At 39.0% G+C, this 26,131-nt stretch overlaps 2 protein-coding genes across 3 annotated transcripts in view; both read left to right on the forward strand.

Moving 5' to 3' along the window:
- arhgef40 (Rho guanine nucleotide exchange factor (GEF) 40) overlaps window positions 1-5,461 on the forward strand; it is a 49,296-nt gene extending 43,835 nt beyond the window's left edge. For both annotated transcript variants that reach the window (XM_081359358.1, XM_081359359.1), the window contains exons 20-23: window positions 421-531; window positions 1,409-1,518; window positions 1,614-1,676; window positions 2,690-5,461. In XM_081359358.1, coding sequence (XP_081215484.1) covers window positions 421-531; window positions 1,409-1,518; window positions 1,614-1,640 — 248 coding nt within the window. In that variant the 3' untranslated portion in view covers window positions 1,641-1,676; window positions 2,690-5,461. The remainder of the gene's footprint in view (window positions 1-420; window positions 532-1,408; window positions 1,519-1,613; window positions 1,677-2,689) is intronic.
- Window positions 5,462-10,747: 5,286 nt separating this feature from the next.
- Window positions 10,748-24,310, forward strand: znf219 (zinc finger protein 219). The gene is made up of 5 exons (XM_081357638.1): window positions 10,748-10,996; window positions 16,931-17,021; window positions 17,183-19,208; window positions 19,446-19,589; window positions 20,264-24,310. The coding sequence occupies exons 3-5, from the start codon at window positions 17,186-17,188 to the stop codon at window positions 21,379-21,381; spliced, it is 3,285 nt and encodes a 1,094-aa protein (XP_081213764.1). The 5' UTR covers window positions 10,748-10,996; window positions 16,931-17,021; window positions 17,183-17,185; the 3' UTR covers window positions 21,382-24,310.
- The last annotated feature ends 1,821 nt before the right edge of the window (window positions 24,311-26,131 follow it).

Consider the following 26,131-nt stretch of genomic DNA (forward strand, 5'->3'; position numbering starts at 1 on the left):
CTGCAGGATCTTGTCTAGGGGCAGTTTTTGGAAAAGACCAATTTGTGATTAATGATTAATTAATTATGGGAATTGGAGCCATGTCAGTCATTAAGGCATTGATTTACATTTGCACTTTTGTCTTTTCTTTATGCAAATGAGACTTAAATTATACTTTACTCCACATTGTATTCTGGTTTGTTCATTAACCATCATGTTTAATGGTGTTTTCTATACTTTGGACTCTTAAAAAATGGACTTGTATACTGAAGTCACACAGACATAATTTATTGTAAAGAATGCCACATCCATTTTCATGCACATATTTGACAAAAAGGTGTGTGTGTACGTGTGCGTGTGTGTGTGTGTGTGTGTGTGTGTGTGTGTGTGTGTGTGTGTGTGTGTGTGTGTGTGTGTGTGTGTGTGTGTGTGTGTGTGTAGAGTTGTGTCTGAAGGAGTCTCTGTGTATGGGAGTTTCCAGTAAGCTGCTACTGGATGTGACAGGAGCTCAAGTTTCAGAACTGGACTCCAGCTTCAGCCTGAATGACAGAGGTACAAACACACACACACACATCTAAATCCATAGACTTGTATAAAGCTAGTCATACATACAATAACCTAACCCTAAAATATTTTTTTTTACAATAAAAAAAAAAAATATATACTTTATTTTTATACCTTTTTTGACAATTGAAGACTTCCCCAAAATAAGGTTTTGTTAGAATCAGCTACAGATTTGTCCCCAAAATATGGTTAGGTAGGCCCAAACACACGCACACATTTATCGGCTGCATCCAAAATCACATACTTCCCTACAATATAGTAGGCGAAAAACAGTATGTGACAAAAGAAGTATGTCTGAATTCACACTACTCATAAAAGATTTGGCAAAAAGTACCCGGATGAAATGTGCATACTGAAGTGTGCATACAATGGACATTTTACAATCCCATGAGGCCACGGGAGAGGATTTGTGAATGACAGTGGAGTGACGTAACTCATGCTGGTAGGTCACATGATAATGACAACATGGTGAATGTACATACCAACATACGAACATTCATACTACACACATTCATAATATATAGAACATGCTTTTTAGCGGCCGTGAAGTAATTACTTATTCAAAATAAGTACCTACTCAGGAGAGTATGCAATTTTGGACGTGGCCATCCTCATGTTCCTTCACTGCATGCAATACTCCTTGTTTTCCAACAGATGTCACTTTATCTCTCATCACATTAAAACAGTATTTTTTAAACTACGCTTAAAACGTGGCTTAAGACAAGTCAATTATGTGATCACTGATCTGGACATTTTATATGGAATACATATGTGATGTAGGTTCTTTTTGTACCACTAATATAAATGGTTCTAAAAAGGCTATTTTTGAACAAGTTTTTATAATTTTTCTCATTCTCTCTTTCAGTTCAGAGCAGTTGTTCAGATTCATCTTCTGTGGGCAGCATGAAAGGGGGCGACTCACCCGCCTCTGCAAGAGATTCAAAGAGAAACATTGAGCAAACAGGACACACTCAGGTGAGTCACACACATACACATACACATACACACACGTGCAGTGAGTAAAGATGATGATGATGATGATGATGATGATATGTAATTGTGTTTTATAGAGCACTTCACCCTCCACCTCTGTGTGAATCATATCAACTCACCATGGAAGTCTTAAAATTCATGTAAGTATTTTAAATGTGTTATTTTGTGTGTGTTTTTTTCTTCTACTTAATATTTTTTTACACATTATATGTTGCTTGTTTATGTATTTATTCAGAATATGTGGATTCGAATGTGAAAAAAAAAATGCTTTTTAGAAGCAGAGTGTGCAGTTACCAATTTACCAGCAGGGTAAATTCAACAAAACATTAATATACTATTAAATGCACATTTAACCCTACAATTACTGTATCATATTTGATATGTAAATATTCTAAAGCCTCTAAATGATGAGCATGATCAACTTGGCTAAAAAACTACATCTACTACATACCACCTGCTGTCTGATTTAAAAAAATAATAATAATTAGCAAGTAAAAGGCCTTTTAGTATAATTGTTAAAATGCCCACCTTCAGGTCATGGTTCGCATGTCTTTTTACTGTGAACTTTTTAATGATTTTTATAAAGTAAACGTAAGAATAACTTCTATACTGTTAGTAATATTTCCAAATGAACTCTTACTGCCTGAAGCAACTTTGGTTTACTTGATTATCCATTCATATTTTTTTTTAGAAATCATGTTCAAATGTATGATATGATCCATCAGGCTTTTGAGGAACATTTATTTGTTCATCGGTGCATTACATTGCATTATATGCTGTAAAACTGCATAGCTTTGATTATAAAACTAATCATTTTAATAACATCTTACTAAGATATATTATTGGAAGATATTAAGTGACAACTAATATTTATATGCATTTTTATGCAAGTAGTCTGCTACACTGTTATACGGATCTCACTGATTTACATTACAAGCAATCAGAATTTGGTCATATAAAAATCAATATCTGCAACAAACTGCATATAATTGCTGAGTTTGAGCCTTTCAATAAAATTGAGATGCTTTTTTTCATATGGAATATGATATTCTCCATATTCTCAGTATATCACACTATATGAGCCTGATGTATCAGTTACGATACACACATACAGTATGTATGCATAATAGCATATTTTTTGTCTGCTCCCCAGACAAAATGGGTGCTGTTTCTTTCATCAACACATATATTTACGACTGGGACAACTGGGCACAAACTGGATCATGAGACGCACACAGCCATGTGAACACAGTATTACAGAAGACTGGAGGTCATGTGTCAGCAGCCGTCTCGCTTCTTATCATTTCAGTTACTCTTTTTAATTGACTTTCAGTCTCAGGCCCATCACACACATTAGCAACTAAAAAAGATGACATTCAAGTCAACATGAAATCAAATTGTACATTCTTAATACACTTTACTGGTGTGCACGATTCATCTGTGTACATTTATATCAAAAGAAAAAGTGTTTATCTTCATAATCTTTTATCTAAATGTAATAACTTTCCATTCTGACTGAAAATAATATAAAGATAGGGCAATAATTGAGAAACATGGAAATGTTCTGGAAAGTGAACTTGACCTTTCATGTTGACTTTAAGGTGGAAATCTGTGTTTAAGTGCACTTGAATGATGAAAAGATTGAAATGTACAACCAAACGATGCGAAATTTAGCTGTGTTATTCACCAAATTCTACAGAAGTCACATGGAGCTTCATACATCATTGTAAAAGTTTTGTTTTGTAATCTGTGATGTAAATGTGGATCAAATCTGAACCAAACGCACGATTTTCCAAACGTAAACTCTCGAAATATTGCTGTCGAAAGATTCTGCCAATGCAGCAAGTTACACTTTGTGATATCAAATCAAAATAGACTGTTGGCTGAGGACACATCTGGTATTTCGGCCCATCTCCATCTCAGAGTATTGAAGAAAGAGGGAACGTTTTATTCTCCGTTCTCTGAGTTTAGTTAAGTACCAGCTGTCTTTTATTGCCATGGCCAATCCAAGAGCCAAATCCAGACCTGCATTTCAAAAGAGAGCTGCTATGGATGATGTGTTTTGCTTTATGAGTTATGTAATTATTTAACTCCGCCCTCAGCTTTTCCATTAGTAAGATTCTGCACAGTCTTAAGCAGTATTAGATGCTGGAACACTAATCTACTCAAAGGTTCAACCGCGTAAAAACTGACTCTGACTCGAGCAACTGTAATCCACTTTTAAATTTATGAAGTCTGACTCTGGAAAATTATCCTTTATAAGCTCTATTTGTACTTCAAGTCATCTGTCTTGGTGCATATTTTAGATGGTGGAACTGTTAGCTTTTACTGATAAAACAACAGCTAGAGTTTTTGTTTGCCTTATGCTAAAGAGTTTTTATTTCAAGTTGTTTATTGAGCTTGATGTGCCGATACACCTGTAGGGAAGCAAATTCCCAAATAGGTTCTTTTTAAATGAAAAAGTTCAATCGACTGCGTTTGTGGCATAATGTTCGATTACCACAAAAATATATTTTGACTCAAGAATCAAACTTCTGGTTTGGCTCTTACAAGTGAATGGGGCCAATATTTAAAAGCACAAGTTGTAATTTTATTGAAGTACCTAAATGAATGTTTCTATTAAAACATGTTTTATTTGAGATTTTTTACAGGTATTTTAGGGCTACTAACATTGCAACAAAATTGTAAAATTTGATGTAACTTTTGCTGCGTTCACGCCATGTCATAATTACCATAGTTGCCAGATGTAAAGTACTATTGCATGTCAAATGATAATATTGTTTATCATTTGACTATAATATTGAAACCGCGATTATTTTAACATTTACATTTACAAATTGGCCCCGTTTACTTCCATTGTACTGTAAGTCCCTTGTGAGAAAGAAGGGAAATAAATATATATATATAAAAACTACTGTACTTTAAAGTACATTTTTAACCATTGGCTTGGTTTCACAGACAGGGTTTAGATTAAGCCAGGATTAGGCCTTAGTTAAATTAGGACATTTAAGTAGCTTTTATAAATAAATAAAATCATGATGTGCATCTTGAGACAAAACAATGGCACTGACATATTTTAAGATATATCAGTGCAAGTTGTTTTCAGTTAAGACTGCTCAAACATGCATTTTAGTCTTTCATTATATTAACACTTAAGTATATTCTTTTAAAAATATGCTAGAGTACTTTTTCACAAGGTAGTCCAAGAGAGTCAAGTTGAAATACCAACATTATGCCACACATGCTGTCAATTAAGCTTAACTTGAATATCAATTTAATAGTAGCTAAAAGATTAAATGGAGAAGAAATTGAGACTGAAGTCTCCTTATTATCCTCCTGAGAAAAAAAAAAAGTTTCAGAAGACATCTCAATATAGTCTCAGACTGTGCCGAGACAAAAGTCTGCAGTCAAAGAACTGAAGGAATTTTAGGAGAATAATCTTAGACAATGTTGATTCTGAAACTGAGAATTTTGGAAGAGCAACCTCCGAGCAATAAAAATTTGCTATGCTAGTAAAAATAAATTATTTGATAATTTAGGCAGTTCAGAGGACGAATCCAATTTCTGAGAAAGACAGATTGCTTGGAGAAGAGTGAAGGACTGAAATGCGACCGATCCCAAACCTGTGCAACTGTGGGAGGAATGTACTGTATCCACAGCACTAAACCCACATTCAGGCCAAAAATACTCTCCGCAGCGGGGCGTGTGTGCGATCCAACTCTCCCAAAACCATAAATACCTTGGCGTGATTCATAGTTTTGATTGTAAACAGGAACGTGTGCCAGAGAAACAATCTGTCTTTATAAGCCTCTCATGAACTCATCATGTATTAATGTTTACATTTTTGAATGCTTTAAATTGCATGCTCCTTTTTGACTTTGTAACTGTTCAATTGTCTTTGTGGGATTATTAAATGAACACAACCAAATTGTTCCCTTTTTTTTTCCCCCGCAGCCATTTTAGAGCCTGATGACATTTGGTGCATATGAGAGCATTATGCGGGATACGCACTTGACAACATTACTGACACGCTGAAAATGGCAGCCACTCAGTGACCAGCAGAAGGGATCACATTTTTGAAAGGGGAAAAAAAGAGATGAAAAGAGCGCGCAGAGAGAAAGAGAGAGAGAGAGGCCAAAGACAGTAGATGGTATGATGGGAAATGAAGGAGGGACAGACGAAGAGGCACAGAGAGGGGAGAGATGGAGAACAAGAGCGAAAGAATGAGGCAGACGAGTGAGTGAGCGGGGGGCGCAGCAGACGCAGCGAGTGTGAGAAAGGTATGGCTGAGGGCAGAGAAGTTTTTGTCTTGATAGAAATGTGAAGAGAGCGAGAGAATGGGTTTAAATGGGGAGGGGGGTGGAAAAGAAGAAAGTGAGAGAAAGAGTGAGAGAGAGAGAGAGAGAGGGGGGGGGGACGAGGCAGAGAGACTTGGGCGAACAAAGAGAACGTGGAGAGAATGAGTTGGGTGAAACATCAAAGGGATTTTTCGGCCGTGTTACCGGGACAACAGACATTTGCATGCGATTAGCTTTTTACATCATATTAAGGAGGGATGGGGCGAGTGAGGGGAAGCACACATCATAAAGAGAGAGAGAGAGAGAGAGAGAGAGAGCAATGCCGGTCACTCACACTGACTTATGTGCTGACAAGCAGCCATTTGTCTTGAAGATCACGCATGTGGCGAGGATGATTTTACAACACGTTATACGAGGTAGATGTGCTATCTGAAAACATGCCTTCATTGCAATTAACAGCAATAATAGGCTCATTTGTCAAGGAGCAGTGGGAAATGATCATGACCCTAAAAGAGCTGTTGTGATCACAGACGCAGGTTCGAATCTGGCCCGCGCCATGCTCCTTTCTTCACTTTTCTGCACTGCCAGATAATTTGCATTTTTATACCTTTAAAGCAAATAACAATTTTACATTTTAGGAGTAGCCTACATATAAGAATTTGGGGCTGGTAAGAGTTGTATGTGTTCTAAAGAAAGCTTGTTTCTGCCACAGAAAAAATAAACAATTAAAAAGGGTAATTGTAACTTTTTATCTCACAATTCTGAAAAAAAAAAAAGATATATATATTTTTTTTTATCAGAAAAACAAGATATATACTCAGAATTGCAAGATATTCATTTCCAATTCTGAAAAGTCAGAATTGTGAGATAAAAAGTCACAGTTACCTTCTTTTTTTATTTAATGGAAGAAAAAAAAATGATTGTGAGATATAAACTCAGAATTCCAAGAAAAAAAGTCAGAATGGCTAAATGTAAAAGTTTAAAAAGTCAGAATTGTGAAATGTAAAAGTGTAAACTAAAAAAGTCAGAATTGTTAGATAAAAAGGCTATTTTTTTATTATTATTATTATTCTGTGGTGGCAAAAAGCTTACGCTCAGCAAAGCTACATTTATTTAATAATAAAATACAATAATATTGTGAAATATTAGTACAACTTAAATAGCTGTTTTCTTTATATATATATACAGTACCAGTCAAAAGTTTGGAAACATTACTATTTTTAATGTTTTTGAAAGAAGTCTCTTATGCTCATCAAGCCTGCAGTAAAAACAAAAACAAAAAAAAAACAGTAATATTATGAAATATTATTACAATTTAAAATAATGGTTCTCTTTTTTAATATACTTTAAAATGTAATTTATTTTTGTGATGCAAAGCTGAATTTTCATCAGCAAGTACTCCAGTCTTTGGTGTCTTATGATCCTTCAGAAATCATTCTAATATGATGATTTATGATCAATGTTGGAAACAGTTGTGCTGCTTAATTTTTTTTTATAACCTGAGATACTTTTTTCAGGATTATTTGATGAATAAAAAGTTAAAAATAACTGTATTTATTTAGAATAGAAATCTTTTGTAACAATATACACTACCGTTCAAAAGTTTGGGAACAATAACTATTTTTTTTTTAAGAAATTAGTACTTTAATTCAACAAGGATGCGTTAAATTGATAAAAGGTGATGGTAACGATTTATATTGTTAGAAATGTTTTTATTTTGAATAAATGCTGTTTTTATGAATAAATGCTATTAACGTTTTACTCATCAATGAATCCTGAAAAAAGTATTCCAAAAAAATATATTAAACAGCACAACTGTTTCCATCATTGATAATAACTGAGTATCAAATCATCATAGAATGATTTCTGAAGGATCATAAGACACCAAAGACTGGAGTACTTGCTGATGAAAATTCAGCTTTGCATCACAAAAATAAATTACATTTTAAAATATATTTTATAAAGAGAACCATTATTTTAAATTGTAATAATATTTCATAATATTACTGTTTTTTTTGTTTGTTTGTTTTTTTTAACTGCAGGCTTGATGAGCATAAGAGACTTCTTTCAAAAACATTAAAAATAGTAATGTTTCCAAAATTTTGACTGGTACTGTATATGAGATACAATATGAGAGTTTACAATTAAGAGTAAAATTTTGAAATACTAAGTCATAATTGAGAAAAGGTAAAAATCATGGCACAGTTGAAATAAAGTTATAATTATGACAGTCAAAATTATGAGATGTTATAATTTACATAAATGATATGACATAATATAATGACATAATAATATATAATCTGACATAAGGTCAGAATTATGAAATAAAAAGTCAAAGTTGTGAGACTGTCATAATAATGAGAATAATGACATAAGAAGTGACAATTATGACTGTCAAAATTATGAGAAAAAATCTGACTTTTTTTGTCATCTCATTAATTATTTTATTATTTTACTATTTTATCTTCAATTAAAATTTTTATCATAATTATTAACTTTTTATGTCATAATTATGATTTTATATGAGCATTTATTTCCTTATGTGGTGGAAATGGGCTTCCAATAGAAACACTTTTTTTTGCCATATGATGCCAGGGTAAATGGGTTAAATATAGTGTTATAAATGTACATTACATTTATGGCATTATGTGGAAACACATAATCACAGTCTGTGAAAAGGGTCAATTCTCGTTGTCATTTCTTTTGAATGTTTTACTGTATGCTACACTAGTATTAATCTTTACTTTTTTCAGATACTGATATGGGATCAACTGCAAGTAATTCAAATGTTATGAAATTGATTACATTTTTATCGATTAACACATATTATCAGCAGAACAATTTAAGTAAAAATTTTAAACTGCATTAATGACAGCTGACATGAACTCCTAGAGTTTGTGCAAACCCTGATGATCATGTTCTTCAGCGTGAGTTGACGTTCCCAAGAGCATCTTGAGCTTCACATACCAGCAGAACCTTAAATGCTTTTATTCACTTTCACAATGTTGCCCTTTTTTAAACATCCTATTTCCCCCCCCAAGTTCAGACTTTTAGATAGTGTATATAGCCTACTATATATATAGTAGAATTTTGGCCTACAGTGATGAAATAAATCTTTTTTTTTTTTTTTACTCCACAGTCCAGCAGATCGACCCAAAGACACTTGCAGATTTTGGGCTTCTATAATGGTTACATATACATTCATGAGAGCAGCAGACATGCACCTGCCAACCTCCCCCCGTCTGTCTCTCTGTTTCTCTCTGGCCTGTAATGCCTCACTGCCCTCAGTACTGCTGCTGCATTGTGCTGCCAGGCGTCGTCATGGCCGTCGCCACGGTGCTATTGTCATGGCGATATTACAGTATCAATACCCTGACACTGCGACAAAGAGACAGCAGCCAATGCCACATCACTCCACCCCTTTAACCCCTCTACTCTCATTCTCTCTCTCTCCCTCTCTCTCTCTATCCTCACCCAATCGATCCCTCTATCTCTGACTAAATATGTACGTATTGATTCTCCATCGGTCCCCTGCTCTCTTCTTCCATCCCTCTTTCTTTCTTCCTTTCTTTCCTTCTCTCTAAAATCTATCAGATTTCATCTCCCCCTCAGACCACCTCATGTGTCTCTCTTTTCCTCTTCATCTGTCATTTCATTGCCCTTCTTTCACTCCTTCCTGTTCTCCATGGCATCCCCCCCCCCACCTCTGCATGTTTTTTTCTTCCTTTCTATTTTTTTTTTGTCTCCGTCTCACTCACTCTCTGCATATTAATTGGTGCATATGAGCTGCGGCGTACAAGACAATCAAAGCATTGGGGGCGGGTGATGATGTGACTGTATCAGACACAATATACAATACACAAATACACACATTCACTCGCTTACTGACGAGACACAGATACACTCGCATGTGCTGACAGTCGGAGGTGTTCGTGAGTTAATACCAAGTCCCCTCTCCAAAACCATCCTCACTATACAAACCCCACAAAACAAGGCCTCCGATCCAGACAAAAACACCTGCAGGCATCCAATAGCAGAAATGATACTGAATCTCACATACAAAGGTTTTCTTCCGTCTGAGGCCTAAAATAGGCCTAAAACAAAAATAACAGTAGGCTAGACAGTTATTTATTTGTTTGTTTATCGTAGGTCAAAATAATAAACAAATATTGACATTATATATATATATAGATAGATAGATATAGATATAGGTAGATAGATAGAGAGAGAGAGAGAGAGATGTATTATTAATATTATTGATGTTGTTATTTCTTGTTTAACAGAAAATGCTCCGAATGCATTAGTAACCTATTTATTTATGTAGGCTATTTATTTATTTATTGCAAAGGAAAAATTGGGATGAATCTGATATACAGAGGTTTTCAAGGCCTTGAAAATAACAGTAGGTGGTTATATATTTGTTTGCTTATATCAGGTCAATAGAGGATAAACACACACATATTACATTTAGGCTGTGTGTGTGTGTGTGTGTGTGTGTGTGTGTGTGTGTGTGTGTGTGTGTGTGTGTGTGTGTGTGTGTGTGTGTGTAGGTATTGTATTGTTTTACGTTAACAGTCAGTAGAAGTGGAATAGTAGATAGTGACCCGCGCGCGCGCACCTGCGCAGCTCCCACGTGGAGCCTGAGTTTATCTTCCAGCGCGCGACACAATCACAACTGTCTGGCAACACAACTACAGTAGCACTTTCTGATGGACAACAATTTTGGGACGAAACGGTCATGCTCTTCATACTTCTAAAATACGTTTGCGCGTAAATCTGAGCACTACAAGCAGACGCGAGGAACTTGTACGTGATTTGTAAGCGCGCAGTGTATCAGTCTATCCCACAAATCTATAGATCGTTTTAAAATGGTGCCTGCGAGATTATAATTACATTTGCAACCTACAGCCTCCGCCTCTCTCTCATTCACTCACTCACGACTGCACAATAAATGGATCTTTGAGAAGAGAGAGAGGGAGAGAGACGTGTGAGGAAAGAGGGAGGAGGAGAAGATAGAAAGGGCAGAAGGGAGGGGGGTATCGGCGTATGCTTGTATACAACTACCCCCGATTTCCATTTTTTTCCCTAACTCGTAATGTATTTAATTCAAGTGAAACGTAATCATGACGTGTGTTGTCATTAATCTCCTCGCCGCCTCTCCCGTAAGTACATTCAGCCTTACTTTCATCACAATATATCTGATTCATTTCAAATAATTGACCTAATCTGCTCTTTTTGAACGGTTTTACTGATACACATTGGTCGCGGGTATGAATGTGTTTGTTTGTATACAGTTTTAGACGTAGAGAGAGCGAATGTTGTCGCCTTCACAAACAACAAATATCCGACGACGACTTTTTTGGGGGGCTGATCCGGGTAATGCAAATCCATTGATACGGAATAGTCGTCGCGTTTACATCTCGGGTTTCTTCCACATATACAGCAGGACATAATTGATTGGCGTCTCGTGTGCCTCTGTTAGGACACATGTGTTCTCGCACATATACACACTTCCTCACTTTTGTCTCGTGCCGTGTATGTTACCGGTGTGTGTGTATGTGAGCGCGCGCGCGCGTGCGTGCGTGTCCTGAAAGAGATGCGAGACCCGGGCATGAAAATGCAACTTTCGTTTTTAAGGCCCTTGAATATTTTCAAAGCCTTTCTCAAGTGAGGGAAAAGTGCCCTAAACTAAGATGTAGGCTATATGTTTAACTTTTCTCATTGGGAAAAGCAGCTCTCCGCTACTGCAAAATGTAGCAACTCATTAAGTTTTGTAGGCTACTTTATGAGAAGCTTTAGTTAGTTCCTTCTGCTCCAGTTTCCACGTAAAAAAAAGTCGCGTAGGATTCATGACTCGATATGATCCATATCGGCCGGACGCTCTGAGGGAGAAACTGTTTTTGTAGCCTACATACAGCAATAGTTAGTGCTTTCTAACTTTGAGACCTTGTACGTGCATGTTAATAGAATAACTCGTTGGAGAATGGCACGCTCTGCATGTCCTAACGTTACCTCACAGATGCGCGCTCGTAATCGCTATTTAAACTGTAGCGCAAAACCCGCAGCTGCAGCCAAAGGTGCTAGTTTTACTAACGGCCCTAAAAACGTAAAGTTTCACATGTCCCTCGATCGTGTTTTGTCACGATATAGCGGCGAGATTGTCAGCGGATTTCAAGATGAAACCCCATAATGGCACTTTTCAGCTGCACCCTGATCGCTTGTCCTTTCCCCTCCCTTTATCTTTTGTTGAAAGAAAATCAGGAAGAAAATGGAGTGCACAACATCACGTCCTAAAAAGCTACATTTCTGCCTCAGTTTGGGAAAACGATGCTGTTGCTTCTGTAAATCGCGATTTTACGCTCAGGATTAATCATGCGCGAATGTCAGTGTTCGCGAGAGGACGTGTCGTGTGCGCATTTGTTTGTGAGCATTTATTTATTTCATTAATGTGGCTTTTTAATTGAGATGGCCGCGAGAGAGGAGGAAGGCGACTGAAAATGGATGCGCGTTACTGACGCACATCACGCGAGTACATTCCTCTCCACGGACGGGTCATCTGATGTCCTGCAAATACATCCCGCAAAGAAACTTTAAATAGCTTAATGAAAAGATGAACATTTCAAAGGCACCATTCTTTTACATTATTTCATTCTGTCACAGATGTGGGGCACTGGCATAAAGGCTATTATAATCTCTGCCCCTGTACATGCTCGCATGAGGGGTGACGGAATGAGACCAGCCCCCCTGAACTGACGTGACAGTTTGACGGATAAGAGGGTAGAGCAGCACAGAAATGTGGCTAAACTGGGGCTGGTGGAAGTGAAGGGCCCTGTAAACAACTTTTACAACCAGATCTGCTCCAGCTCATCTTGATGACCTGCACAAACAGCAGACCTGGACGAGCTGTTGCAGTAACTTTGATAATTGATAATTAATCAACAGATTTTTGGCTTGGCAAATGGCATCTCAATGCGCAAACTTGATATAATTGGTGATAACATCCATACTTTGAACTTGGAACATGGATTTACTCAAGCTGTCATTTTAAAGAAGAAAAACATCCAGTTCTGGTAAAGAGCTCATTTTACCTGATCTGTCCATTAAAAAGTGCTTTCACTTAACAAAATGTAATTAGGTTGATTTAGTCATATTACAATGTCAGAAAAAAAAACATATATGCAAAATTGTACCTTTAGAGGTATATCAGCTTGTCACTGGGCCAGTAAGGACTACTTTGTACCTTATCAACCCCTAAAAGGTGCACTTTATATATACTACAAATTCAGAAGGGCTCATTCCGTCAAATAGACCAGCGTTGTCTGCCCTATTTGAGTTCCTCTCTGTGCTCAAATGCCTGAAGGTAGACTTTATACCTCAGCACACTGCCTTTGTGCACTTGTTGCACACAGCTGACACCTTACAGCTCATTTCATTGGTGGAGGTTAGAGGTTGGCTGTTCATTCTAAAACAAAAGCAAGCTGATTACTGATTGAAAATTATTCATTCTTTAGATCACCCAAGGGATGATTACACCTGAATCAAAGCTTACACTGCTGATGTGTGTACTGACCGATTTACACCTGTTATTATCATCCGTCTCAGGTGATCCGATAGATTGCCATTGATTGCGTGACATCACATACACATCAGGCTCTTATTTATTGTATACAAAATGCAAAAAATCTAAAAGAAGTTGGCACACTGTTACTCCCAAATATAGGCTACATTATTTTAGATGTAATGTAAAAAAAAAAAAGCCAATATGTTTTTGGGTTTTCTAATGTTTCAATCACTGCTGTCCAGGTGCATTAGTGTTTACACTACAAATGTAATGTCGTCACATATTTTTAACTAGTTCATTAACAACCCAGCAAGCAATAGCCGTCATTTTACTGTCTACAGTAGGTTAACTATAGACCCAATGTAGTCCGGCTATGAGTAACCCACTTCTAGCCAAAATAACCTTGAATTTGTTTTTTGTCATTTTTGCCAAGATAATTTGCGAGATGTATATGATATGCCATTATGTAAGCAAAGTAAACCGTAATTACAAGGTGTTTGGTTTAATTTCTTCACTCATTTCATTTATTTGTTATCTAATTGATGACTAGTCTATTCTTGGGCTATGGTTTAGACGTCTATTCAATTTTCACTAAACTTGAGCTTGACATTGAACTTGACCGGTTGAACTGCAGAGTTTGGTGTAGCCTTCAGATTTGACAGTAGGGAAGAATTAACTGATGATTTGTTTTCTGAAGCACCTCACTGTAAAGTAATATCAAGGCTGATATCCATGTCTCTTGCTCAGCGAAGGGTATAATGGTCAAAATTGTGATGTTTTTAACTTACTAATCCTCTCCTCAGCATCTTTGAACAGAACCTTCAAGCTCTCTGCAAGGCTTTTAAAGAGAAACTAAATATAATGAAACAAGGAGAACAGGTGAAGGTTGTGGATGACTTAGCGGAATGTTGGAAGTTGAAGGGAAAGAGAATTTTGCAGAAGTCACTTAAAGAAAAACGCTGTGCGGAGCAGCCGCGTCACTGAGAGAGATAAAGTTCAGCCCAAGGTTAGAAACAGGAAATTCATTTTGTCTGTAGGGATTTGTTGTATGACTGCAACAGCACAAAACCATATACACACTGACCTTAGAAATCCCACTCAGAGATACAAGAAAGGTAAAATGCAGTTCATGCCTCAAAGTTTGCGCGCGCACACGCACACACACACACACACACACACACACACACACACACACACGTTCATCACATACTGAGCAATCAGTTCTCACTCTTAGTCTCTCACAATTTGTCTCTCTCTCTCTTTCTCTCTCTCTGGTAACATATCAAATAACAGGCTGCGATAAAGCCATTCATGTTATATTTTCAAGGCCACAAGTCTAAAGTCTTTCAGAAGTATGAATGATCTCTTCTTAGCCTTTAGATGTATTACATGGCTACACTGTTGGAGGCCCAGTGTGTCCTCACACCAAAGGCAGGAGACGTTATTTCAGGTGCTCAAGGCTACGGAATACGAACCACAGCGAGACAAATAGGTTTTATCAAAGTGCCTCAAGTGCTTGTTCAGGCATTCTAAAAGGTTTTTCAGAGTGTGTTATGTAAACGTGTTATAATTCTTGGAAATGCGACCATATTGTATTGGTACTTATACATTTGTATTGGTACTTATGTAGCAAACATTCAGTAAAACCAATTAGCGATGCTGGAAGAATCAGTTGACCTCAATCAAATCTTACAGATAAACAAATTGTTGAATTTTTTCGACATCAGTCATTTTTTAACAGGATGCATTTGCTACTTCCAGTGCTAACTTACAACATTTCTAATTAGCAAAAGTCTAATAAAAAACATGCATTAAAACAGTTTTAATTGCAGCTACATTACATGCAGTTATTTCACATGACTATGGTCTATTTCTCTTCTAATTTTTGTTTATAAGATATTGATTCCATTACATACAAAGCAAGTAGTTATATAGCCTATATTTGTCTACATGTGCCCCAGGAAGGAACAAAATGTGTGTGCATTTGTGTGTGCTTGTATAGAGAGTGTAGCATGTGGCCGTTCAGACAAAGGTGTTTAGCATGCATGAATCATCTAGTGACTAGGTGCCATATTGAGTGTGTGTATGTGTGTGTGTGTGCATGCATTATTTGCACATGCTGCTTTATCGCTCTCCTGCCTTCTCTCCCCTCCCCCCTCTGTCTAGCACCTTATCACTCTCTCCATCTATCCAAATTTAGAGAAGCTTTATTGGTGTGGCAGGGTTGGTCAGACACAAACGTGTCTGTCAAGGCGGAACAGTGAATTGCCATGACGATATTCATATGATAATAATGCCAGCAGACCAAACAGACCGCAAGATCCTCCATTGCAGAGCAGAACACTCTGTCCCCTTTCTCGACAGATTTACTCATCAAATATGCTCATTCAAAACGTATTTGTGTTCTTCATTTATGTTTTTTCTTCTCTAACACCCACCCCCCATTCTTCTCTTTCTTGCCTGTCTGTCTCTCTCCTCTCTTTTCTCTTCGCCATGTTGGCAGGCCCCAATCTACCAGCTGATATCAGCATTCCCTGGCACAGTGCCAACTGGCACCGCTGCAGAGAGACAGAGAGAGAGAATGAGAGAATGATAGAAAGAAAGAAAATCAGTGAAGAATAGAGGGAGGAGGGAATGGGGGTGAAGAGAGAAAAAAAGTGCAAGGGGTGGAATCAAAATCTATGGAAGTGAAAAGATAGAAGAAAGGAAAAAGAAGCACAATAATGATGGAAGAAAGAAAGAAAGAAAAAGAAAGAAAGAAAGAAAGAAAGAAAGAAAGAAAGAAAGAAAGAAAGAAAGAAAGAAAGAAAGAAAGAAAGAAAGAGAGGATTGATATAGTGTGATATCCTTGTGAGTCACGGCTGAGCTAAAATGTCAACTGGTTCTGTAAGCCACAGTTTCGTCCAAGTCTTGTGTCACAGATACACATGCTTTCACACTCACACACAAACACACATTAATACACAAACAAACACTTGATTGTGTACATAAATCCAAACTCAGACATAGACACAGACATACAGTTCAGTCTGTTCACAGAGGTAAATACTGAAAAAAACACACCCACACGAATGCAAGCATAGTGATACATATCCAGGCATACAGACGCCCTCACAGATGTTTAGCAGATTGTCATGCTTTAATCATCAATGAAATTAATTTTCTCTAATTTATGAAAGAAGCAGGTGTTTTTTTTTTTGTTTTTTTTTGTGTCTGGGCCTGTCCACTCCAGACTTTTGCAATGCATGCATGTGTGCCTTTATAAGATTGTTCACTTTGATCAGTGCACTGTGTGTTAGTGTGTGTGTGTGTTTGTATGAGTAGCATAGGGACTTTATTTTAAGGTGTGTGTATGTATTTTTTGTTTTGATTTAAGCAGCTACTATAAGTGTATGTGCAGGAAGGGTGTGTGGGGAAGTCCAAACATCTCGCGCCCATCCTGTTTGGGACAGTCCATGTCCCGCTCTGCCCTTAGACCCGTACACAGGAACAAATGTGTATAAACTCATTTTTTATTCTGTGTTGAACTTGACAGGGGACTGTTGGAGGTGGTCAGGCAAATTGCCACCATCGGAAAACGCCCTCTTTAATTCAAGGAAGTGAAGCATGGCATAGACACATTTACGGTAAGTCATCTATCTATCTATCTATCTATCTATCTATCTATCTATCTATCTATCTATCTATCTATCTATCTATCTATCTATCTATCTATCTGTCTGTCTGTCTGTCTGTCTGTCTGTCTGTCTTTATGTCTAATTGCTATTGTCCATCCTTTCTCACTCAGAGTATGGATTCCCCACCAGAGTGTATGCTGGCACTTTCCTGTGAAGCCCCACTGTCTCCACCCTCCATGCCATCCCTGGATCACAGTCCCCAATTCCTACCCCAGAGTCCTCTATCTACACCTTCTAGTCCTCAAACTGAACTCTATGTCCCAGTCTCACCCTGTCCCCTTCCTGAAGCCTGCTTCCAAGATGATGGGGAGGAGGATGAGGAGTTATCAACACCCCCATCACCCACCCCAGCTGTGGCACTGTTTCCTGGTGAATTGGAACTCTGCAGTCCCTCATTAGAGAGCAGTCCACCAGCCACACCATTAGCACCTTTCCCTGGTTTTGGGGCTCTGGAGCAGGCAATCTCCTCTGGTCAAAGTACCACCTACAATGATGAGTTGGATCTTCAGCTTTTCAACAATGAGGGCATGGCTGTTCCTGGAGGGACCAGCTCTGGGCCTGGCCTAAGGTTCCCCTGCCATGTGTGTGGAAAGAGGTTCCGCTTCCAGAGTATTTTGTCTCTGCACGCTCGAGCACACAGTTTGGACAGGGAGCGTCGGGCTTCAGCTCCCTACCAAACCACACATGTCAAACTGCAGCAGAATCACGTGAGCGACAGTGCAATCCAGAATTCATTATCTGGGTCATCACAAAAAAGTATGAATGAAGACATGGTTCCAGAGGAACCTCTTCAAACTGCTAGCAGCCCTCAGTTCCTCTTTGAAGGAACCACAGCCCTGACTCCACCTTTAACAGAAGAAGCACCCATCACAACCTCCTTCTCTCCACTTGGCCAGGCCCACTTGGAAGACAATGCCCCCTCCACAGCTGCTCCTGCCTTCCGGTGTCATGCTTGTAAGGGTAAGTTCCGAACAGCTTCAGAGTTGGCACGTCATGTGCGGATTCTCCACAACCCCTACAAATGTACAATGTGTCCCTTCTCAGCAAGCCAAGAGGAAAGACTGGCTGCCCATCTGCAGGAGACCCACCCACCTGAAGATCCTCCCACTGAAATGGTTTTCCCTTCTCACCCTATAACAGCACCAATAGAAACTCCTCCCCCACAAATGTCTGTTGTTCCAGCTTTCCGATGTGAGACATGCGGACAACGTTTTACACAGTCCTGGTTTTTGAAGGGGCACATGCGGAAGCACAAGGACTCATTGGATCATAAGTGCCAGGTCTGCGGCCGAGGCTTCAAGGAACCCTGGTTTCTCAAGAACCATATGAAGGTGCATCTTAACAAGCTAGGCCTCAAGGCTGGATTGAGCAATCTGGGTCCAGCTGGAACTGATCAATCCAAAGGTCCTGCAAGCACACAAGTGCTGGGGGCTCTGTATTCTAACTTGCTCCTTGCTCGAAGTATGGCCAGTGGTGGTGCTTCAGGAAATCGCACAGAGAGGTCAGATGCCAGTGCAGGCTCAAGCAAATCCTCTATATTGGGCTATCTGGGATTACCCAAAGACAACAGCAATGGAAGTTGCATGGAGCGCCTTCAGGCAGTGGCACAGGTTGCAGAAATGGGTAACGGAGGAGGAGGGCGGGGAAGTGAGTCAGCAGACGGAACAGACCAGGCAGCCATGTGGCAGCTGGTTGCTCGCAGTCTGGTGGCAGCACAGCACAACCAACAGCAGCAGAGATCCCATTCACACCATCAGTTTCCTTCCTCACGAGGCACAGTCGCTGGGGAAGCCAAGCAGATGAGGGCCTACCTGGGTGGGTTGGATTCTAGAGAGGAACTGGAGGGATCTAGTTCACCATGGGAGTGTCCAGATTGCGGCAAGATGTTCAGAAGCCTTCAGCAGGTGGTTGCTCACGCCCGTGTCCATGTCCAGAAACCACAGAAAGGCCAAAGTGCCCGAGGGGGCATGTCCAGGGAAGAGGACATTATAAACAGAGTCAGTGGAGCTCAAGCAACAGGTGGAGTAGAAGGAGGGCAAAGAGCAAGTGACAATGAAGTTAGGCAGGAGAGAAAGCAACTCCCATCAGGAGTCGTGTCAGCTGGGAGCTTCCATTCTGTCATATCACATCTCTCTGGTAAGGATCAGCCAGCATAATCAAAAGCAGCTGACTTTATCATGACAATATTTCTTATCAGTTACTATCCTTCATAGGCTATGATTGAACTTTAATTAATAAAAAAGATTTCACTGCTATTAGTTTTGTAAAATTTCCTCCGTGTGTTTTAGGCAGGATCATTTTCAGGAACAGTTTAGACTCAGATTATATTTCGAAACAGTTTGATTTATTCATTATACATTATCTTATCTCAAGGTCAGAACGGTGTGAGGGGATCATCCTCTTCCACTTCATCTCCAAGGGAGCGTGTTCGGGGAACAGGGATGAAGGATTGTCCCTACTGTGGTAAAGCCTTCCGGTCTTCCCATCACCTTAAAGTGCACCTTCGTGTACACACAGGTAAGGCCATCATGTTTACTAGATCTGTGACTCCCAGGGGAATACCCCAGGGGGTTACTTAAGCGTGTTCCAGGGGGCTTTGACTTATATTTTGTTAAACCTATAAAACAAAAGAGATGACATAAAATATTAGATTAAATATGAATCTACAGTAATATTATTTATATAGTGATCCTACTATATAACAATGATAATCAAAAGCTACATTATCACAATTAATCTTGGTTTTTAGATTGGTATATTGTAAGGATGACACTTGGAGCTTATAACAATTGACATTTGTAACTTTCCTGATTCAGTGTGATTGAAACCATTTGCTGTCTATCAGGTTCTTTACTAAATGTAATCTACCAAAAAAAAAAAAAAAAAAAAGAATGAAGGAAAGAAATTTAAAAAAGAAGACAAATGCAGTGTTCACATGGTTGATGAAAGATGAAATGTCCTAATTTAACTAATGCACTGGGGAATTCACCTGATGTTACATATGGTGATAAGCACTGCCATCTATCTGTCACTGTGTGTAACTGCATATAGTTGTTTCACACAGGCAATTTATTACCTAACTGCTATGGCCTCCCTAATCACGCATTGTTATTCTTAGCCAAATTTCTGTTCTTAAAACAACATTTTAGTTTTCAGTCTACTTAACAAGAGTAATTTACTTCTTGTTTTAGGTGAGAGACCATACAAATGCCCCCATTGTGATTATGCTGGCACCCAGTCTGGCTCTCTCAAATACCACCTTCAACGTCATCATCGTGAGCAAAGGAACGCTATGGCAACCTCCCCAAACTCCCCATCACCTAGCCTTCCCTCTCTGACTGGATCTCCTCGTGAAGGGGCAAAAAAGCGCAGACTCCCCTCCACATCTCAGTCTTCTTTTGGGAGGGAGCTTTCTTTAAGGCACAGTCAGTCATGGGGTGAAGGCCCATCAGAGCAGAAGGAGGGCTCTTCTGCATCCATTCATCAAAGAGAGGGAGACCTGGAGAGTCACTATCGCAGTCTGTCAGGGATGATGGGTACACTCTTCCCCGGTGGTCTAGAAACAAATTGGATTGGGGAGGTACCACCTCCGAAAATGCCAAAAGTGTCTCGACGGAAACCCCTTACTACAAGCCGCATGATGTCAATAAATGGCTATCAGGGTGGCACAACATCCCAGGAAGGAGGCTTCGAACCACTGGACCTCTCCCGTCGCCCTTTACAAGATGAAGGGGGAGTGAGTAGTTCTGGAGGTGAACCATCAGGTGGCTCTAAAGGAGGGAATGATATCCTCAATCAATGTGTGTTCTGTCCCTTCCGAACCTCTTCTGTTGAGCTGATGGCCATGCACCTTCAGGTCAATCACACCAGCAAGTCTCGTCGCAAGAGAGGCGTCCCTTTTAGTTCCACCAATCATTCTCCAAGACTAACTTTGGCCAGGCCAGACCGTGATCCCCTGGCTCTGTGGAAGTTCCTTGGTGTAGAGGATGGAGTAGCATCTCCTGAGGACTGGGTCTCATCAAAGTCAAGAGCTGAGAATGGAGTCAGCCCAGACAACAAGGAAACAGAGGACAGCTTTGAACTTGCCCCTGGACCTGCTGGAAGATTTGGTGCCACAGAGAAGAAACATAAAATGAGAGAGGACCTGGATGAGGCAGACGAGGAGGTTGATGAGGAGGAGAATGAGCTGGAAGCAAATGGCAGCTTTGTAAATGTACCTGAGAATCAGAGCAGAAGGGCTCAGTCTGTTTCATCAGACCTCACGGCTGAGTATCTACCCAAGGAGGAGGAAAGTGTCTTGGGGAAATAACATCTAAAGAGAGCCCTGGAGAAAAGATAGGGGCAGGGGAGAAATATTTGGGAAATAGTTGTCTAGGGTCCCTCGTATCCTTCAAACCAAGGGCAGACCAGTCACTATGCTAACATACTGGACATTATGTAATCTGTTAACAGATAACCCGCAAAAGTATTTAAATCAAGCATTCCCCTTATTATACCTTCTTAGCCTCCCTTGGTTAGTGATCAATTACCTCTACACACACAAAGACTCTCAATCACACAGAGATATCCAGTATTGTATGCTAGTCTAAGCCTGCCTGACTCGGGGCCTTCTTGAACACTGTTCTCTTGTTCCTGTCTTCTTGTCAGTGAACGCAATTGCCAAGTTGCATTTCATTTACAATTTCCTTGCTCCTGTGAATATTGCTCTCATCTCAACAAGGACTTGGAATGTCAATCTGTGGAGCTGAAAAAGCAAAAAAAAAGAAAGAAAAAGAAACACTTCTTAATCACTACAATATACAGTATTAATGCTGAGAGAGATGCTAACCGAATACTGAACGGACATGCTACTTCCACATGAACTTAATCTGACAGCATGTCTTTTGTAAACCAAAGGAGTGAGCACACTTCTTACCATGCACCTGCCAGACTCTGAACAGAATGCTGTGATAACTGAATGGTACTTGTGAATCACCTCTAACAGAACAGGACAGAGTAAAGATTATATTACCAGATATCCACACTGCCAGTCTGCTTTGACGGGTCGTCTTCAGATATTATATGAAACAGAGATTCTGCCTCTTCTATATGCTATTTCTCTCAGTGCCTGTTCATGTAAAAGGTTTTTAGCAGATTCAGCAACACAGGAATATAGTTACATTGAATATATACAGTATATATGCGTAGTTGTGCTAGAGCATAGAGTTCTGTGACAATATGGTGGCAGTTTGTGTGACTATGTCTGCTGTGAATGAAACCATGAAAGAACCCAGAGCACCCCATGTGGGAACAGCTGGCCGTTTGACAAGGGCCCTATGGAAGTGTTTACATTACAGATACCACCAGGATTTCTGGGTGAAATCCAGACCACCGTTACTATGGAAAGATTAAATTTCAGGGTTTGAAATGGAAATCAATCTAGTAAATGGAGACTCAGCAATATATCCTTCATATTCCTGTAATGTCTCTGATTCAAACCATCCAGCAAAGGGTGGAAAGTGGGTCTCTACTAAAACATTCAGTATGCCGTTTTTTTTTTTTTTTTTTTTAGCCGTGAGTAGACTTTTTTTTTTTAATTCAAAAAAAAAAAAAAAAAAAAAACACTAACAAATTCAGACATCCCAGTAGAACATATGTAGCTTTTGTAAAGATAAGAGATCAAAAAGAGGAAAAAAATATGTTGTTTTCTTTTTAAGAAGTGTTAATGGAAACGGATATGGAGAATAGTAATAAGTATTATAATAATTATGAAAGACTGCTTCAGAATGTCTTTAGAGCACTGTGCAAAGTTTTTCCCCCAAACTCGCTTTAGTTTTGCCTTTAAATGCAGATCAAACTTTTGTTCTTTTTTCCCCAAACCATTTTTTTTCATAATGCTGCAGATTCAATTCATATCCCCTTAAGTAATGCGTTTATATATTCACCAATCAACAAATCAATCGTTCGAAAACACAATCATTGTAAAAGCTTGCCTGATGATCTTGAAACTTCAGCAATTGAAAATATATTTATAAGTTGATGGTGAGATCATGTCCAAGACATGTCCCAGTATCAGCATTGTCAGTCTGACTGATCTGCTTGCCAAATTTGATTTAATGTAATTGTGTTGCATTTTTGATGTGGAATTAGCACATCATACAAACGATGCTCTACTTTCCTCATCCAACTCTGTGAAATCAGGTCATCTCTCATTGTTATCATTAGACACTAAGTAGGAGGTACTTTTGTCCAGTGATTGACAGAGGCTGGCCTTAAAACGTCATTATTGTGTCCTTGTTTTGTGTGTAGAGTATCTTATGTGTTCGGTAACCCCTGATGTGGTTTTCCTTTGAGATAACAGTCAAGCCACTGTGCCTTCTGTCCTGAGCACTTCCTCAAGTATTTTGTAAGCTCACCAAAAGCACTTAGCCCCTACTGTTTCACTTTGTATTCTTTGGCAAACTGTGTTCTGTACTTCTACATATCTGATCCTCTGTTTTGTTGAGATGTCAGATGTGGGGGTCATTTCCATTTCAATGAGTGTCATTCTGTCATTCATGCGTGCTGTTGCATCTCCTGCTTTCCTCCTTTCCCATTAACGTATGCACCACTGAAAGCTTGCGTACTATCTAGCTCCGAGGCCTTTCAAGAAGTTACTTTAATTTCTATGGTGTTACTTTGATGCCGATGAGAAGAAATCAAGCTCTTCATAATTATTATTATTATCATTGTTCTTTTTTGTTTTATGGAAGAAAAAACTAAGGAAACAAACAAAAAACATGAACAAAATGTGTCTCTTGAATGTTGTACAGATAAAAATAGAGATGTTGTGTTTCTAACAAGAGATCAAACCGTCAAACCTGCTCTCCATCGCTCCCTGCGCAGCCAGCGATGATGTGGCTCTTTTAGGATGGCCTAACTGTGTATAGGGATCAGGGCAATAGTTTTGTTTTGTGTGTTTATGTGTGTGTGACCATGTGCATTAATGTCTTAAAAATTAATCTTTTGTGAGATATACTGACACTGTGAAATAAGCATAAAAGTATTCCCAAACAGTGATGTGCTGCTCAAAAATTCACTAAATTCAACATGCACTTTTGTTTGTTGTTCCACCAGAAGTGTGTGAATTCATAAATATCATCCAGTGAAATAGGAGAAGTGGAGAGAAGGTCTGGGTTTGATCCTTTTTTTAGTAGCCGACTGCTGTTGGTGGCAGAGGAAGCTGATCTAACATAGTAGTGACTAATATGAAATTGTGGATTGAGAAAAAAAAAAAAAAAAACAGTAGAGAAGAATCAATAAAATACAAAAAAAAAAAACATGTTTTGCTTGCCATATTATGTGTTTCCCATTACAATTCCTGCTATTTTTAATAATTTTGGTGCATTTTAATAAAGCATGTCCTTGGGGATAAATGGTCACCACATTGATATAAAAATAAAATGAAACCCTCATACCTTAACTTTACATGCAGAGTCACATTAAGGTGTGAGTAGCACAACTTACCGCACCACTGACTTTGATTAAAATCATTTAGGTACTTGGATAGAAATAATACTGTACTGATTTAAATTATAATTTACTGTATATACATTACCTAAATTAAATCCAAAGTGGAAGAATGCAATCTGCTGGTATTTTTAAGTCCTGTAATGATTGAGAGGACCAAAAAAGGGTGGGAAGATGGGGGGAGGGGTGAATCGTCTGGCCAAGGAGGGCACCTCAGCTGATGAGGGCAGTGGCTCTAGGCACCGGGCCACCCACTGTACACATCCCTCATCATTGGCATCAGAGCCAGAACAAATACATATTGCTCTTCCAATGTTTTTATCATTAAGATACGCACAACTGCCAAAGATAGATCTTCTGCATAGTTAATTCGCTAACAGAAGTGTTACTCCCATAATGTACTCTACACAAACACAGATTCCATCCTCGCAGCTTGGACTACCTTGGATAAAGTACCTTAAATTATAAATTTTTTCTCCACTCTCTCTTCTAAAGACATGCAGAAATGATGGAAATACTGATAGAAATCCTCTTTAGTTTACCAAACTCTTGAGGTGTATGTCATTCAAAGACTTGTGACTTGACAACAAAACCACACTAAATGCAGTACTGATACTAGCCGTTCAAGTACAAAATAACTGCTGTTGTCATCTCAAACACATTAATTGTGCAAGAAAATAAAATGACATTGACAATTTTGCATTTGGAACTGTTTCTCTTTTAGGGTCAATCTTTGCCTTCCTTTTTTGCATGGAATCAAGATGTTCTTTCAGGCTATTGTCTACTGTTCAACTGGCTAAAGCAATAGGACAGAATTTATTGTCTGCTCGAGGTCTCTTTTGAGCTGCTACACACAGCAGTTAGTATTAACAGTTTAGTATTAACAGTAGCTGTTGGAATGAAGTTGGAGACTGATTGACTTCCTGGATTTCTGGTAACGATCTTTAACACTACGTTAACAAGCTGTCAATATCCGGGTTATGGTCGGGTTAGGTCACTATTTGGGTTTCTGAAACATTCGGAATAACCCGTTTACATGCGTGAGTAGAGAGAGTTACTCCTGTATACATGGAATTTGTAATCAATTGGCAATATCCCGATGTAAACGGCGACGCACAGTTAGCGTCTGGACATACGGACAAGACGCAATATGCGTCATTTCCGATTCTTCTTCCTGTATCCAAAGACAACAACAACAGCAGCAGCACGCGGATAATGAATAGTTCGGGGCAGATAGCGATCGCCTTTGTTTGCGCTTTCCTCCTCGCTCCAAAAGTGTGGTGCTGTGTTGCGTCTCGCCATGTTTACTTCCGGTATACTGCACGCGGGTTTTTGCGCCGTCTCTACTCAAAAGACCAAGATTCCTTGCGAATAGAACATGCGCAGAACACAAATCAATGTTCCTTTTGATGGGGATATGCCGATACGCATTTACATGACCAAATATTCGGGTTAGAAAAGGGGAACCCCAGGTATCATATCCGGGTTTTTAAAAACCGGGATATGAGCATATTCGGGTTTTTGCCGGTGTTTACATGGCCGTGCGCGACCGGGTTATTGCTAATATCCCG

Source organism: Scardinius erythrophthalmus, assembly GCF_964197995.2.
Source record: "Scardinius erythrophthalmus genome assembly, chromosome: 2".
NCBI classification, from domain to species: Eukaryota; Metazoa; Chordata; class Actinopteri; order Cypriniformes; family Leuciscidae; genus Scardinius; species Scardinius erythrophthalmus.